General features: G+C 40.2%; 2 protein-coding genes across 21 annotated transcripts in view; both read left to right on the top strand.

The window, feature by feature from the left end:
• Positions 1 to 6,336, top strand: part of LDB3 (LIM domain binding 3) — a 127,848-nt gene extending 121,512 nt beyond the window's left edge. For all 19 annotated transcript variants that reach the window (XM_065067752.1, XM_065067751.1, XM_065067764.1 and 16 more), the window contains one exon: positions 1,854 to 6,336. In XM_065067752.1, coding sequence (XP_064923824.1) covers positions 1,854 to 1,943 — 90 coding nt within the window. In that variant the 3' untranslated portion in view covers positions 1,944 to 6,336. The remainder of the gene's footprint in view (positions 1 to 1,853) is intronic.
• A 9,855-nt stretch (positions 6,337 to 16,191) lies between these two features.
• The window catches only part of BMPR1A (bone morphogenetic protein receptor type 1A), an 82,007-nt gene continuing 79,638 nt past the window's right edge, over positions 16,192 to 18,560 (top strand). Inside the window, exon 1 of one of the 2 annotated variants that reach the window (XM_065067776.1) lies at positions 16,192 to 16,347. The gene's annotated coding sequence lies outside the window, so the exon portion shown is untranslated. The remainder of the gene's footprint in view (positions 16,348 to 18,560) is intronic. The other variant, XM_065067778.1, reaches the window with a different exon arrangement.

The raw sequence follows: 18,560 nt of genomic DNA, 5'->3' as shown, positions 1-18,560 counted from the left end.
ATGAGAGTGATTTCTCTTCTCCTCCATAAACTTTCACTAGAATTATTAAATTTGACCATCACAAGTGAGTGCTTTCTAATAAAACATTCGGTTTTAGAAAGTTCGTACAGTAATACATACCACTATTGCTGTTATTCTTTCCGGTGTTTACCAAATAAAGATAAAGCAGCATTTAAAATAAATTAACACCATACTGAACAGCATTGCCATAATCTTATTTACAAAGTAGTGCAGTTTGTATTTCTGTGCAGAATGCTTGTTGAAACTTGCAAAAGGAGTCTGTTTAGAGAGAATGAATAGTAATTAGCATAGAAGTTGGTCAAACTCATCAATCTGTGGTGCGTCTACAGTGTGGCCATATTCCCACACTCTGCACACAAAGTAGTAAAATCCATATGATTCACAGTACTTTTCATATGGTTCTAATACAGCTGTGCTGTTCTGCAACATATTATTCCTAAGGTAATACTATCTAGAACCTCTAATTAACTAAAAATAGCATGTCGGTCACACCAAAAATGACTGACAATTCCTAATGTTTATTGAACTCTAAAATTTAGGTAGAAGAGTAGAAAGAATAGAAATGTTTATAAATATCTGAAGCTAAACTAGCTACTGGTCTTTCAAACGTACGTGGAAGTGAGTGACAGAAAAATGTCCTGTGAAAATTAAAGTATTTTGGAAATTTTAACATTGAAAGGAATATTAAGACAGTGAGTTTCCTTCACAAAGTAACAGCTATTACTCGCTTACAAAATATACTTTCTCTGAATAATTCATGTTCTTTTTTTTTGCTTATTCATTTAACTGTATGTTTATGTATTTATTTAAATTAGCAACCCTATTTTCTCTGGAGGTCACAGTTTTGATAATGCAGTTCTCACAGCTCTTTCTTTTTGTTGTTGGGAGATAACTTTATTTCTTTCAGTAGGTTAAGTAATATGCAAATAAACATGATTTTTAATATGCTATCCTCATATCCTTTCAATGATTTTCCTTCCACTTGCAGTAGCACATCACTGATGTTTTTACTCACTGGTCTTAAGTCTGCCATAAGGGTTAGGGAAAACATTTATTCCTAGATTCTGATGTGTTGACTTAAGAGGTTCTAGTCAACTCTGACTTTGCAAGTGGTGTTGCACTCCCTTTTGTAGACATCTGTACAATTCCAGTTGACTTTAAGCTGATCTAAACCTGGACTGCCCTGCCTCGTCATGCATTCTTGCATGCTTTGTTATGTCAGCTCTGGCATTTATCCAACCAGACAGAGAACTCTGTGGGTTGAAGAATAACCTGGTAAGAATAAGTACTTAGTTTTCAAAGATACCAGGTGTCTGAATGACCCACTCCTTGATCATATAAGCACCCGTACCACGACAAAGTAATAATAGGAATAAGTATCTATCTAACGGTACCGTGGAAAGATGGTACTGCTGGGACCATGGCACCTAACCAGAGCTTTTGTGAAATCATGTGTTAAAGGATCAGAATCCAGATTTTAAAGTTTGAGCTAGGACCATGCACTCGAGCATGCCACTATCCTTTGATGGTCTACACAAGCACTGCTGGGACATGCCAAAGCTGCCTAGGGGATTGTGCACCCAGACTTCATTTTAATGGAAACTAGTGGATTTAGTGGGTAGTGGTGGCAAGAGGATACAGAGAGGAGCGCTGATGCAAATGAGAGCCTAACCTCTACATGGAGTAGGAAAACTACCAAGGCATGCTCTTTGATCCAGGAAATCGGATGGATTTCTGCCAAAGAAATGTGTGGGCAGAAGAGAAATACAGCTCGAAGTGATAATCACTTTTTTCTTTTTATGATCCCTGATTGTATTCATTATTAATTCTAGGTATGCCATGTGAATTTGGAAGGTCAGCCATTCTACTCCAAGAAGGATAAGCCACTGTGCAAGAAGCATGCCCATGCCATCAATATTTAAAAGAAGACTTGGTATCAGTAACGCTGGGGAAAAACAGATGACTAACTGGGCAATTATAAAGTTGATAACCATGGCTAGCGTTTCTCTTGGTAAAAGCTAGGAAGTTGATATTTCTGAAGTTTAACCTCTTTTGTAAAAGCAGAACATGCTTTTGTAAGGTTCATACAAAAACCTACTGAATGAACAGTCAAAACAAATGATCTAGTCTATTATTAGAGAAACAGTTGGGGGAAATATTGAAATAATTAAAAACTGTAATATGAAAAGTAACGCTCAAATACAGTTTCAAATGAACTACCCACAGCAGTTTTACTGCTTAGACCACACAGTAGTGTCTAAGAACAACTGGAAAAGTCCTTTTGTAATAAGTAATTTTCTTTCATAACAATAATTATTAAGTGCCACATGTACAATAATCTGTAGAACCAAAGGCCATAGTTTTCAAAGGGAAATAAAGAGATTAGGGTTTCCTCTATGAGAAGTCAGTGCTATTCCATTATGTTGTGGTGCTACCTCATAGCATCAAATATTTTAGATTCTTTACAAATTAGAAGTCTGTCTTGAATACATATGTAGCTGGGAAGCCTAGGAGACAATCCATAACTTACTTGGAAAATGAAGTAGAAACAGAATAATGCTTTCCATAACCCAGTAGGCCCAAGAGAAGCATGTTGGATCAACCTTGCTAGTGCACTTGGCTTATACATGCACACTAGATTAGTTCACCTTCAACTCATAATGGAAAAGGCCAACTGATTTTCTCCAGATTGTTCTTACATTGGATGGAATAGAGCTGGCTGGAAAGGCCAGGTTTTAATTTGAAAACAGTTTTCCTTTCCTCTTGTGGAAAAAGACACTCAAAGTTGCTTTGGTTTCTATGATAATTCCAACTGATATCATTGGGAGGTAGGAATCTTCATCTGAACCTTCACATTGGTGAACACACAAGACACACATCCACCTAGCCCAGCTAGGAAGTGGGAGATAGCTTTTAAAAGTTCCCTACTCCTTCCCACATAGTTAGGAAAAGGGCATAATTTTTCCTATAGCAAATTAACATTGATTAAAAATTTGTAAGGCAGAATAACACCACCGGCACATACTCTTTATAAATTTTGTTAGTTTAAATGCAACACATCCTAAATTGCAGTAGTATTTGCCACTATAGAACAGTAGATAGGCTCTGACAATTAGGATAACCATACAGTCATCTTTTCTAATATTTTAAGAACAACCTTCACATTGTTCGAACAGTTATTTATAAAACTTAGTCTGATCACTATTCCAATTTTATTAATTTAAGTGAAAATTATGATGTGTGTGTTGACAGCTTGCAATACTGACAGTTTTGAATTAGAATTTCTAAGGCTGAGGATGCATTCTGTGAGCCACCTTCTGGTGCCATCTGTACCTTCTGTTTTACCTTGTGTTTTGAGTAACAACAAACTACATAGCACTGTCTGCCTTTCCCCCTCACTATGGGTAATGCCCGTTTTAAGAAAATTAGTTTGTCTTTTCAGGGATGAGAAACTATCTAAAGTTTGAGGGGGGAATAAAAGAAATTTGAAGTTCTAATATGAGAATTAAGTTAGCTGCAGACAGTCCTCATCTTGGACAAAAATAACAACCTGAACTGCCCATGGCAGTTTAAACGTATGACCTGCATTTGTTCAATAAGTATCTAAGTTCTCACAGGTCTTAGCAGTGATCGATCTGAGTGGTACACGGTCAGATTTTTTTATGCATGAATTATTCTAAAACACTAGTACGTTATATGTAAAGCCTCTTTTTTTTCTATAGCAAACAAATTTTCTGGTTTTAGTCAGTGTTGGACTGATGTGAATATGGTTCCATTGATCATAAAATCCAAAGGCCTGGCTCATAATATTCTTTAGAGGAATAAATTGTAATCATGGAAGTTAAATATTTTTTCACTTATCTTACCTCATTAAATACCTTTTCATAACAGTGAGATAATTTTAGATTTCCTTTCAATTTTTGAATGTCATTCAACAAGATGGTATTTATTATTCTCTGTTATTTAGGAGAATTCATATCAGCATATTATACACTAAGACTGCATTGAAGATATTCTTACGGCAGATTTCTGTGTGACCTACTGACTGGGTCTCATACTGTCAACATCAAAACAGGGAGTCAGACTCCTTGGGAGGACACAACATGCTAGGGCTTATGATGTCTCAGAAGAATTTCATGAGGTCTTTCACCTCTAATATGCATGTGTGTATATGTCTCACTCGCCACCTTCCCCCTCAATGTCCCTCCAAGCTCCCTCTTCACTGGCAGTGTGAAGGACAAAGCATTTTAGGAGATGGCCAGAGATGGAGGGCTGCAGCTTTGGCAGGGATACAGTCTGTGGGGAGATGGTGGTAGGCGGCATGGCTAGGGCTGTCTCCATGTTCAGAGGGGAGCCCGGATCACCAGCTGAAGTGGCCCAGCTCAGTCTGCAAGTTACAGGGGCGGACAGGGATATGGGAGACTGGGGTCTCAGTGTGGGCAGGGGAAGGGAGGCTTGGGTCAGAGAAGGGAGAGCACCTGCAGCAGCATCTCTGGTTGAGTGTGAGAAGATGAGGCATTGAGGACACAGGAGGCCATTAGTGAAGCTGGGGTTGGAGGGGGAATAACTAGGTAAGACTAGTTTCACCAAACTGACATGTGAGTTGGGGTGGGGTGGAGGGGGGGAAGGGGGAAATAGCCAGCATGACTCACTACAGTCAGGGAAAGGACTTGAAGGAAGAAATCAGGGTACACGTAGCTTTCAATAGTCCGGAGAGCTAGTATGAATATGTATAGAAGGGATGAGCAAGGGGGATATAGGATCCAATCTAGTAAGTATGTGGTCAGAACTGCAGAAAGGTGAATGCAAAAGCTGAGCCCCTTGCGGAGTGACAACAGTGAAAATGCAGCAGCACAGGCTTCAGTGAGAGCCATACTAGCTTGAGAGATTCCTGAAAACTTCCTTGAGCAGATAAGATGCACTGTAACACATGCCCTGATTTCAGCTGGTGTCTGAGCAAGTGAGATTAAAGCTAGTTTACATATCACTATATGAAGTACAGTGATATCTCTGAATGAAAAACAGAGATACCCTGAGGATTATAATGTAATAAATTTCCTGTTTTGACTTGTGCTGCTTCATAATGTGGTCCAAAAATAGGGAATCCACTTACCCACCCTTGATATCTATATTAAGATATAATTTTTGCACATATCCGAACCAGAAATTTGTGAATAATAATGTAGTATTTTAACTTTCACAAGGGTAGAATATCATATAACTACTGATACTCTTCTGCCAGATGTCATCTTTGTGATACGGAGGGGGGAAAGATGCAACTATCACTGAACATAAATGCTGCACAAAAATATGCAAGATGAATAATGTGTATTTCTTTATGTTTTATGTCTTGTAATAGATGCCTGGGACAAGTCCTAAGTTCCTCTAAATATTTCTTTTCATTCTAATTAATGTGGAGTTTTAAATTATAAAACAAAGATACTGTACCTCTGAATGATCAAATGAGAAGTCCAGTCTTTTATCTAATTAAAAAGTGTTCAGTAACTTTTCAGTCAAAGGCTTCGAAAATGATCTTAATACTTTTTTCTCTTTTTCTGTTCTTTTTGCAGAGGAGGGTAAATAACATTTTTCCAAAGATGACTTTTATTATCTGGAAAACAAAATAAAACAAAAACACTCTTATGACTTCTTTTTTTAGAAATTTTTACTATATTGGATTTACACATTACACATTTCTAAAATCAATTAAAAACAGGGAAAAATGTTTTCCTTGGTCCTTCAGTGGTCAGTACTTTGGATGAAATGTTTTGTTAAAGATTATTTGTATTTATGTTTAATAATGTGAAAGTCCACAGCACTGAACACACTCATTAGTGTCTAATGCTGGGCACACTAATGTTTGTTTGCAATACTTGTCTACTGGTAGCAGATATTAATTTTTTTAGTATTTATAAACATGAGATTTTGAAACTGAGTGATTTCTTGCCTGCAGTGATCATCTTAGAAGTCCAGGGTTTATAATATATTGATATGTTGACTTGATGCCACAAGTGCCCTTGCTTTTAGATATATATTTTTTCCTAAGTTCCTAGTTATTTCAGAAACAGAATGTAGTGTGGTTTATGAGGTGTGAGTAACTACCTTGCATGGATTATCTGTGCCAACATGAATAAAACAGTCTAGTAATAAAAGCAATGTGCAAATACAGTTAAACTTTACGATTTGGGTGTATTTATTAATATGCCATGTGAACAGCTGACAGCTTTCAGACATGTAATCCTGATAAGAAAGAATACACAAGCTTGTACTCTCTACTAAAGTCCTGAAAATAAAAATTAAAAGCATTGGTTTCAACTTTATTGTATATCAGTCTTAAATGTTTACTAACCATATAATGCTGTTTTAAACAAATGTTAGTATGCTTAAAAGACATAGGTATACATGTTCGTGTTTTAACTTAGCAAGACTTGTATAGTCACAGACCTTATTGTGTCAACAAATACTGTTTATAGTAACTTTATAAGGAATGGGCAAATTCTGTCTTAGGTTACATTGATGCATCTGAGAACAAAGTTTGACTGCGTAAGTTCAGGTGGGTATTCTTCCATTTCTTAGCAGAAGTGATTTTGAACAATATACAAAATGTTTGAAATGTCCTCATTGAGCTCCAGTGCCAAGAAATACCTTTAAATGGAAGGATATCTTCATATAACAATGGTGTTTATAAAAACAGCCATTTTGTGCATTCCTAATCCCCACCCCTCGGGAATGCAGGATTTTTAAAGATACAACTAATTATATTAAACCTAATTAAGAAGTTAGATGATAAATGGACAGACTTGGCTTTAGATGGTATTACAAAGTACAATATCAGGAATCACAGCTTTGTGCACTTTGATTTTATTTTACAGCCCTAATTTCTGTTTACAAGTGCAAAAGGAAAAACGTAATTCAAAAGACTGAATTTTCTATCAGATCAAATTTGCTGGTTTTCAGATTGTCTGTTCTGACCTTTAACCTTTACACAAGAAAGTAGTTCCTAAACTGTGCACCGTGATCCCTGGAGAGTTCAGCTAGTGGAAGTGGACGCAACAGAGGCACAAGCATAGCACTGTGCCAGCTACTAGGCTGCAAAAAGTGAATGGAGCAAAGTTCATTAGAAAAGGACGTGGTGCAAAATAGCTTGACAAGTGTTGCATTAAGGGATTCTTAAGTGAAGAAAGATTATTATTTGCTCTGAAGGAAATAGTGATTTCAAAACTATAGGCTTTGGCATTGTTTCCCCTCTCCCCCCATTGTGAATCTTAAATTTGGCCAGTTTCTGTTGATTTAGAAAGGAAGGAATGTGTGAATAAGATTGCTGAAACCATTATTGAATACACAATGAAATGCTTTGTTCTCTCAGCCAAATAGGAGTTATGGATGAGATTCAGATTATATTCAGGCATAAATTCTGTGCTGCATGCCTATAAAACATGCCCTTAGATAGCTGTTAGAAGTACAGTCCCTCCTCCTCTTGGGAAGATTACATCAAAAGAAAACAGTAACAAATGTGCGTTGTACTAATAAGGACTGTCAGACTGAGTCACAAGACTTTTCTGTGTAATAAAGACAAGGAGAATTTTTTTTTTCTTCAAACAAAGCTAAACTTCTGAACAAAACATATTTTTCCTTTAAAAGTTTCCAGATTTTAACTGCTAGGGCATATTTAATCAGTATGCATGAAGTATCATTAATAAATCTGCCTCCACTACAGAAGTATTTTCTAATCTTACTACTTTAGAATTCAGATTATTTTCATTAATGGCAAAGATGTTACGGAAATTCTTCTGCTTCCATGAAGTTTACTATGTGTAGTGTTACTGAAAAAGAGTTGAGGCTTTCTGAAACTAAATTAACAATTTCTTTTTCTTTTAATTAGAAGATATAGATAAAAATACAACTTTGAATTGAAAAAAGGTGATGGTCCTTCCAGTGCTTGTGGAATGAATACTGCTTGCTAGAAGAAAGCTAGGAAACTTGTGGTTCTTCCAGAATGTTTTATTCTTACAGTGCATTAAAATGAATGTTTTGGATTTTTAGGAAGGTTAGTAAATATCTGTAGCCATACTAAGGATCTTGTTTCAGAACAAAAGAATGATTCACAGGATTTTAATTATTTTAGGATCTAATAATATGTGGACTGGAAAATAATGTTGACATCAAGGTTTAGTTTAATTTAAAGAAATATTAATATTGATGAATGTAAGCATTCCTATATGCACGTGTGGAACATGTATGTGGATTAAAAAATCCAGAACTGAGGCTCTGATTTCATTTAAGTGAATATGTTTCATACGTGCACCATTTGAGTCTAAATTGTTGCCATATAGTCAATTTACTATTCATAGCATAATAACAGTGCATTAAAGAGTGCACCTAGAGACCTAGTTTTTGTCATTAGTTGGGTATTTGTCCTTTATGAGGTAACATCTCTAGACTTCTGATAGCATAGGAGATGAAGGAGCAGAAAGAAGGGTACACTTTCCAAAATCCAACAAAATATAAAAAAATATGAATTCAGGAATAAAAATGTAATTTGTTCGTTATAAATAAAGACCCAATATATTTTTTTTCACAACCAAATGTTCTTCTGCATTACCCAGTGTCACTGATAGGCCTGCATGTTCCCTGGCCCATTTTCTTTTTCTTCCTGAAAAATGTTCCCTGTCCTGATTTTGAGGACATCGTAAATTTCCCTATGATTTCTGCACATGTGAAAGCCTGACCAGAGTTCGTGCTACACATGCTTGTAAACTGTGTAAACAATGTGGGGTAAAAAGTAACATAATGGACTGTGCTGCTAGTGCGTGTTCAGTCAGCCTACTCCATCGGGGAAATCCCACATTTACTCAAATTTATTATGGATACACAATACATACGACATTAATTGGAAATTTCTGCTTTACTGCATGTATGCTGCACAGCATCTATACTACACTGTACATACCTCTGGCCAAAAAATCCTTGCAAGAAATGTGATTGTGCAGCCAGAGAGATTCAGGCTCTAGCTATCACATCAAATTTAGCATATCTGAAACTAAACTGTGTTGTTATGAAATAATGACAGAGCATAGGTATCTTTTGAGACTGTATTGCAGCGCCAGCTGCCGCAGCAAAAGGATAATAGGGCTGTATTTTATGCAGATGATGATTTTTCTGCCATCTGTATTATGTCAAGCAGTTTCTGGAATGGGAGCTTTTCTGAGTTGCCATTCTTCTGTTACTTTGTTGTGACACCAACTAGACTGAATTCAAACTTGCAAAGATTTCAGTTCATTTGGCAAAATGTATTTGTGCTCACATTGAAGGACTCCACATTTCCCCCATGTCACTCAGCTTTATGTTACACATCTTAGAGTGGGCTGGAAACAGTCTGGTGGTGTTAATTACACCTTTGCACACAACCACAGACTTTTAGGTTAGGAGGAATGTTCTGAAAGATAAAATTTATAATAGCAAATACACAACACATTATCCATCTTCCATAGACTCACATGGCTGGTGGTTGTTAGAGACTTCAGTGATTTCCTAAGCAGTCACAGTGCTCTCTGTTAAGTTCTCTAAAAAGAAACAAACAGTGCTATCAAAAAGTAGCTATTAAAGTCTATGAGAAATACATATCTTTAGGGTCTAAATTTGCAGTATTTAGTAGAACATCAAACAGTTTTTGCTCCTATGCAATTCTCACAAAAAAAAAAAGAAAAAAAAAAAAAAAAAAAAAGAGAGAAATGCTGGTCTGTTACTACTCCCTAACTTTAGGTAAGAATCCTCATCCACCTCTAGCTTAAGGAAATTCACTGGCATAGAAAATAATTTACATCTCTGTGTGCCAGCTTCAGAGAACCTGTCTACAAATGCTTAAGCTGAAATTTTCTCATTCCTTGAAAGGATGGTGACAAAGTTTTCTGCTTTCTCTGATTTCATAATATAAAAAAAAAATAAAAAAATAAGTCAAAGGATAGTTAAGTAAACATTTATTTTAGACTTCCATTACGAAGTGCAACTATTTTAAAGTGATCAATTTGCTATCAAAGATGGTACATGTGAAAGCAGTAAAGTGCAATAGAAATGTAGGAGAGTGAAAATGCAAAGAAAAAGTAGCTTTTAGCATAACGATTAATCACCCAATCTACCCTTCCTTTATTCATCACAGGATAATTCATTGTAACTGAATTAATGGTGAAACATTCAATAATAGGCCTGAGTAAGGAAATAGGAGCAGTGTATCAGGATATCCTTTTTCCGCCCCAGAGTACCAATACTTTCGATTTTATATACAACGGAAGTAATTAACTGTAACACAAAGAAGCACAGCTGTGTTTCCTGATGGTCACACATGCAATAGCTACTATTGTTTAGCATTTAGAGTATGTACAGTGAAAACCATTCAACTGCTTTGAACATTTTATATTTTGGGGATTTAATTTCCATTAGTAGCTTATGAATTTATAGTGGAATTTTAATATGCTGTTATCTTAGATCCGATCCTACATCTGTAATCAGGTAGTTTTTTTGTTGATGCCAGTGGGAGTTTAAACTGCATTAGGTATAGCTGCCAAGTCCAGAGGCTTGCAGATACAGGCCAATTTCTCATTGGAAGAAAAGGAAGTTATAGACTATTTGTCAGGATTTGCCTTTAGTTGTACATGTTTCTTTAACTTGTTCAAGTTGCAGTTCCAGTACATATTCAAGTGTCTTACAGACTAAAGAAGGAAAGCTTTATTGCTATGCTTTTAACTTCATTACATGTTTTCAGACAAATGACTGCTGTGATTGAAATATGACCATATCATTTTCTTATTATTAATTTAGTAGACCTATATTATTTTGTTTGTGCTAGAATATGAAAAAAAGAGGAGAAAGAGAGTATTTTATTCTATTTGTTCTTATTTAACAGCAATGCACTTATGGTTCAAGAGATGTTTAGACTGAAAAAAAAATTAAAGATTTGATTAATTGAAATTATCTGGTTCACTTGTTTTGCATAGGATTCAGATCTATTTCATTCTAACAAGCTTGGAAGAACATAACATTTTCAGCCTCGTAAATGTCCGTCTTTGTAAATCTTTACACTAACCACTATAGCTGCCAGAAACACATTCAGTTGAATCCAGGCCTCTTGAGGACAAAGCTGGCATACACACCAAGACAGAAATTTTCTGTATTGAAAAGAATCCTCCGTGTTTAACAGCAGGTTTAAAAAACTTCTCTTCTTTCAGCATTAGTTCAGTTGCTGAAAAGGATCCTTATCAAGAAGTGAATTTTGTATTACAAAGGCTTAAGGGGGTGAAGCCTCAGCATCAGTAGAACTGTTAATACAATGTGGTTTTGGATCTAAGGATTGTTCAAACTTGTAAAAGAAACTAACAAATACCTCTTATAAAAGGTGGACGGACACTAATATACCTTACAATAGATATACTAATTCTCAGAGGGAAGCTAATAATTAAAATTTCCTTGTAGATCATTTGGCAATGCAGACAGATAGTTGATTTTAAGATCAGCACTAGACTCTAACTCTAAGTACTTAATCTTCTCAGAGCAAATGAAGACTTTAAGGATTTTATTTGCATACATCTAAGGGAAAAAAATATATTACTAATTCTCCAAATAAACTGATGTGAGTGAAGCACCCCCGTGAAGCCTCTGCTGAGCCTACAAATCTTTTCTTTTTCTGTATAAGACTTTTAATGTTCTTACTACTCAACTTTAGTTTTAAGAAAAACAAAATAATTTGAAATGGTTCTTTGTATTTATAAGGAGAGATGTCTCAGGGTCTGTTATGGCCTGGTGAAAAGACTGCAATATGTTTTTTGTACCTGGTAATCCATAAAAACAGAAACATACAGTTCAACTAGGCATAGGAAGAAGAAACACAAAAAGCAACATGAAATTTGATTCTCGACTGGCAAAATGTCTCCTAGAGCACTTGCAACATCAGGCAAAGTGCTCCCATTACTACAGCCCTTTGCAAGACACAGTTGAGTTCTCTACTTCACAGCTCAGGAAGGAATCCCAGCCTGCAGCAGCTGCCTAAGGCACATGGCAGGTATAGCCATTATGTCCTCCTTCCTTCCTGCCCACCTGCACAAGGCTAAAGAATCCAGTCTGCAGAAGCCCATAAGTAACCCCCAAATACACTAAGCTGTGGGAACAGTTTCCTATTTCCTTCTGCCTGTGCTCTGCACATGGAGCTGTTACTCTTTAGAGTATCTCCACAGTGCTCTCCTGTGCTACACTCTGCTCAATTCCACATCACACTTACTGGACTGAAGGCTGGTCAGGGCTTGGAGTGCCACTGAATACTTTTGCCTTTTCACTATCAGTGCTTCACTCGCAGAAATTTTTTAAAAAACACCGTTCTTCACAGAATTTATTCTGTATTATTGTATTAATTATGCTTACATTTAAAACAATAAAATCCATGACCTACATAAGTAACAGACAGCTGAATAAATTCATAATCAGAAGAATGCACATTCAAGTAAAATAATTCTGAAAAAAAGACAAAGCCAAATTTACGTCATTTTAAGTGAAAAATTTCTGTCCCTGGCCTGCAGGGTAATATTCAATATGTAGCATGAAATGTTTATTTTGGTAACAGTAACGGAGAAGTACTCATCTAATTGCAAACAGTTTTCAAAACCAGATTTGGACCACAGATTTAAGACATGAATTCCAGAGGCTGAAGGGAAGAAGGATCTACAAAGATAAACTCTTATCACATGGATGACCTTCTCCCTATACACACCTCTTCGTTCAACAAGATCTTTTGATATTTAATGTTTGCAGTTCCTAAGTGGTTCCAAGAACTAATAAGAAATTCCTGGAGAGGAAATGATGAAGAAAGGAACTGGAAGACTATCCAATTCAGGATTGGATTATTTTTTTAAATACGGCTCTCTTCATTGTGACAGTCAGTCTTGAACCGCTTCTATATTTCATGTTAGGCTTCCATATCCCATCCTGGTGAAATGTCAAATGTGTTTATTTTTATATTTTCGGACTACACTATCTTTGAGTGTTGCTCAGTTAACAAAATAAATACTTCATGTTACCAAACCCTGATGTGTCTGAGTTTTTGGAGGTTCCTAAAATCTTTACCAGGTGAGATGTCTGTTACCGATAACTAGCTAATTTGAACCCTGTGTCTTTCTGAGTGCCTATCACCTAAATTGTTCATCTTCTGCTTTAAATAGGTATCTCTAACTAGCCTGCAAGGTAATCAAAGCAAAACAAATTAGGTTTGATTCTTCATGGTTGACTTAGCAAAAATCTTAGGTTAAATTTCCAGTAACTTTCATTTGGGGAAATACATTTGGGTTTTTCAGGTGAAACATAAAGAAAACTCTTCCATCACCAGGTCAAACATCTCACATGTCAGGACTGGCCAACAATCCCCTTCTCAAGCAGACTGCTGTATGATAATAAATAAGGAATTTTAGTCTGCTCACATTGTTTTCCTATTTTTGTTGTAAATCTGTATCTTTCAAAAATGACGGTTTATACCTGCATGAAATTGGAAACATATTGTAAGTACTGCACTGTTTTGAAAGGCACAGGTACTTTCCATGTGGTGTTTCACCAGACATCCATCACAAGCTAAATACTTTTTAAGGTTGTTGTGATTAATCATTTTAGATCAAGATTCAGTTCTGTCTCCTGCAGCCCTAATATTATTATTATGTAGTTTACTCTTACTGACTGTATTCTGTGATTAAGAAAAGTATTTACACAGTGCTCATTTATGCAGAGAATAAGCATATTGGCCATGGCAACACAAACTTCATCCTCAGCAGCACTATTTTTTAGTGGCTTCTGTTAAATTCATGCATGCTGGATTTAAATCAATACCCAACATCTGAAAAGCACAGGACTGTATTACCAGAGAGATTATTACTTAAAGAGATGCTAGCTCTAACAGCTTTGGTTCTGGTTGGGAGCACACACACACATGTTGCATTCTTCTTCCATATTGAGTGTCTATTCTGTTGCAATAATCTGATAGTAGACAGAGTGGAAGAACAGTAGACTCATATTTTCCTTTGAAATTATAAACATAAGCATACAAGTTCTGTATTGCTTGGCACGAAAGCTGTGATTTTGTCTTTCTTTTGGACACTGACAGATTTTTCTGGATGATGGTCATCGGAAAAAATGTTTTAAGAGTCTAGGAAGACAAGACCTGTCTTTTTAAATATCTATCACTCTAGTATGCAGCCACCTACACTTACTAGGTGTGCCTTTAACTGCCTATATTTTAAAGGAGTCTGTGAAGCTGATAGGTTTGAGATTATACTTCCTCTTTTTAATTTTTCCTGTGTAGGATAGTACACAAGTTAAGCATTTGCCAAAGGATCCGTGGGCATAATGCATGTGAACAATATTGCAGAGCCAGTGCTCCCATTGTACATTCAGAGCTGATATCTCTGGCACACACATTTACAAGTCCTATGTGATACTACCACACAAAAATGGGGCTAGACAGTGGACAAGTCAACAAAATAAGCAAGCCTGTGTTTCCCACAATATATGTGTTTCCCACAATATAAGCACATGTGGCTATTTGGCGCTGATAAGCAAGATTGCTTCCCAGTTGGTTATTCTCTAGAAACAGTTTATCTGGGCAGGCACCTTGACACTAGCAATTGCTGTCGTGTCCTGAAAGTCTAAAGGGTGTTTCCGTCTGCAGCAAAGGGAAACTGAGAAGGTTTCTATGATACATATGATCTTAATTTCTCCCTATAGCTGGTTTTGTGTACGAAGTTCTTGATGCAGAATAACCAAGTGACAGGACAAGTAAAAGGCAAGATCGTACCAACAACACAACTGCCACCACTTTGTTGAGTGAAGGATTAAAACCAGCAGCCCAGGTGGGAACTGTGTGGTCTCCTTGTCATATGACGTACTGTCATTAAAGTTCTTCCTGCATTGCTGCTAGGAGACCTCACTTGAAGACAGACAGACAAATTACTACTTTTGTAATTTGTCCTAATGATGAGGAGCTTGGAAATGCAATGCAAATCATGGCCTTCAGCGACCTTATCGGTGAGCAATGCAGCTCATTGCAGAAGTTATAATGTATTCTAATCTAACTAACTGGGCTTGCTTATTTAGAGATACAGGAAATGGAAAAAAGCAAACAAACAATTCTGTGCTTTGCATTGGAACTCTCTCCCTCATACAGCACTGCAATGTCGGCCTTTGCAGAGCTATTTTTCCACAAGGCTAAAAGGCTCACTTGAGGCCCTCACTTTTCCCTACGCTGCTGCCACCATTGCCTGCTCGTTGCCCACCACAGCTCGCACAGAGGCCCCCTTTAATTCGCATCAAAGCTGCTACAGGAACCCTCCACCCCACCTACTCTGTGAATCCTGGCAGTTTGTCCATTTTCCATGGCACCAACTCCAAGAGCATCTGGATGGAGCTTCCCGGCCCTGCAGCCACATCCAACCTTAGCCGCTTCTCACATCTCGATCTCTCTTCTTAGCCCGCAGTGCCTCCATGACACCTACTTGGCCACTTTTTGCCCTCACACCTGCCTGGGCTTTCCCTGAGGAGCTCCAGCCCCCTCTTCACTGGGAAAGCCCTTTTGGGCGGGGCGTTAAGGTAACGTCTCAGTGCCAGGGGTGGGGGCAGTGAGCCTAGCGACAAGCTCGCTCAGGCGGCAGCCGGCTGCGGCCTGCGCTCCCACCCGAAGAGGGACTACGGGGGAAGAAAAGCAGGCCCGGCTAGTTCCTCCCGGCCAACTTTTTCCCGGGGTGCCCCGCCAGCCCTCCCGCCCACGGCACGTGTTGATGGAAGGGCGGAGGAGGCGGTCGCCGCCGATGCCCCGGGGCGCGGCCCCCGCCCGGCCGCTCTGAGGGGCAGCCTCGCTGCGCCAGCGGCCCCGGAGCCAAGGGCCGCCGCGCGGGGGGAGCGCGCGCTGCACCCCTGCGGGGCCGTCGCGCGCCGCGCAGCTTCGCGCGAGGACGCCCACCGGCGGCCGCTGCCGCTGTGCGCGCGCTCCCGCCTCCCCTCAGCCCCCGCCGTGCGCGCGGCCGGAGCCGCCGGCTGCAGTGATTGGAATCCAGCTCCTTCCCGCCCCGCCCGCGCGCCGCAGGGACGGGCCGCGCCAGGAGCGCCTGCCGGGACGGAGCCTGCGCCGAGCCCGGGCCGCGCCGTCCCGCCCTCGCCCTCCCCCGCCCGACACGCACCCGCCTTCGCCCCCGTCTCACCGGAGCCGTCGGGGCCCCGGGACCGGCCTGCGGAGCGCGGCGGGGAGCGGCCCCCTCCCCCTTCGCCTTCCCTCCCGCCGCGGAGGATGAGGAGCCCCCACCGCCGGTGAGTGTGGGGCCGGGCCGGGCTGCGCCGCGCCGCGGAGGCCCCGGTCGGCCGTGCGTGCGGCTGAGGAGCGTCGGGGCGCCCCGGGCAGAGCCGCGCCGCGCCGCCGCACCCCTCCCTCGCCCGGCCGGGTGGGCGCGGGACGCTCCTTGGCGCTGTCTCTCCCCGCCGTCGGGCCTCCCACCCGCGGTGCTGCCCGCCGGGGTCTGCGCCCCCTCCCGCCCCCAGGCTCGCTCTCCGCGGCCCGGCCCCGGGCAGCGCCGTCGGACGCGTACACCCGCTGCGGCTTCCCCGTCTGGCGGCGGTTCTCTCGCCCCGGTCTTTCTCCTCCGGGTGCCGGGGAGCGCCCACCGCCCGCCCGCCGCGGCCCCCCGCGCCGCCCTGCCCCGCCGCGGCGCTGGGGGCGCTGCCCCGCCGCTCCTCGGCCCGACCCGGCGCCGCTGGTGGGGGTCGGGCCGCGGCCCGCGGGAGGCCGGGTGGCCGGCGCGCCGGCGCAGGGACTCCTCGGGGCCGGCGGTTGGGTGCGTGGGCACGGGGGCCGCCGGCACGGCGCTGGGCCGCCCGCCTCGCGTTCTCTCGCCGTGCGCTCCCTCCCCCCGCGTCTGCGCCCCTGGTGTTGTAATCCCGGGCTCGGTGCCGAGCAGCCCCAGCCGGAGCGGCTGTGGGAAGGGTGCGAGGAATAAGGTGCTTCGTCTTCCTTTTGTGCGAGCTTTAAACAAAGCTGTGCGCCGCCTTTCCCAATCTGGTGTCGTTTAGCGGTGTGAAAGAAAAACTCTTGTCTGAAGAAACAATAAACCCAAATCATCGCACGTACCTTAGTAGTAAAAGATTGTACTGTTGAGTACCGATTAAGTACGATGTTTTCATAACTGATTACAAAATCTATTGAAGAGGGGTTAGAAACATGGATGGCTTTTTACCACCCTTCAATCAACCACCCTCTGTTTTTTTTTTTTTCTTTCTGTAAAATTAAGAGTGAATTAAGCAGCAGGAAACGGTAGTAAGTTGTGGTATTTCCATTCAGCAGTCGCCTGTCACTTTGTGTCAAAGGTTGTATGATGATTCTTCCCAGTGTAAACTGATTGTGGTTCTAATTTACATTTTTTGTTCTCTGTGGACAGGTAATTAATTTTGAGCTCTTTTATCAAGTTAGTGTCCTAAGGATTGTTCAGGCCTGTTATCTGTAGGAGTAGAGAAGCTTCTTTATAGTCGACAAGGAAGACTCTGCTCAATTCTTAAAGTTGCCTGATTTGTAGTAGAACCTGGTCCTGGAATAAAAAGTTACGTGAGAGCAATTTATATTCAGATACTTGTATCAAGTCTGTAGCCAGAAATACCCCATGTTGTGGTATTTGTAGCAGTGTGGATAAAATTCTTGCTGGCAATGTATTTTTCCTTTGTTCTTGTACTTTTGTACCTGTTGTGACTTTTTCTTAGGTTGTTCACTACATTTCATTTGTTGTGTGTGTGTATTTTTATATGTACTTACATAGAGACAGGCAACTTGGTAGGCTTTGAGCTCTACTCTGAAATTTTATGTAGGATCTTCTCACACAGCTGCAAGATTCAGCTGCTTTAGTCCTTAGTATGTCCCACTGGCTGCTGTGTTCCCAGGATAATCAACATATGTGGCTGGACTTGATTTTTTTTTTTTTTTTTAAATTGTGAAGTAATTTAGATTTGAAAGGGAGCTCTGGATGTTTTCTGGTTCAACCTCTGTTCCAATCAGAGAAGAAAGCTGTTGGTAAATTGCAAGCTTGAAATAGCATATTACTTGGAATTCACTGATCAAATACATGTTTGCTGAAACAGTATGTAGCTAGCACATAAGAGTTTCCTAAAGTCTATGTATGGGACCCAAATCCTCATGTTGTTGACACTGCTCTGCAAGATCCATGTGGTGAGAATTGTGTGCTTTGTTACGAGAATTAAAAACACTGAATAGAGTGTGTACATGGTATATAGACTTTTTCTGGATACTAACATTCAGGAATTGAGGCTCTAAGATGTAAGTGGTATAACCAAAGTAATGTACTTTATTCTTTATAGTAGTTGGTGTATTTATTGAACTACTTCAAGTCAGGTCTAACAACATTTTGATCGTGTTTGGGATTGACTATGGTAGTTTTCAGTGTGCAGAAAACGTCTGCCAACTTCTTTCAAAATGGACATGTGGTTGCCATAGATGAGCGTTACTGTTGTATGAAATGTCA

This window comes from Columba livia, chromosome 6, assembly GCF_036013475.1.
Source record: "Columba livia isolate bColLiv1 breed racing homer chromosome 6, bColLiv1.pat.W.v2, whole genome shotgun sequence".
Lineage (NCBI taxonomy): Eukaryota > Metazoa > Chordata > Aves > Columbiformes > Columbidae > Columba > Columba livia.
Note: the sequence above shows the minus strand (reverse complement) of the source record. Positions and strands in the feature narration are given on the sequence as shown.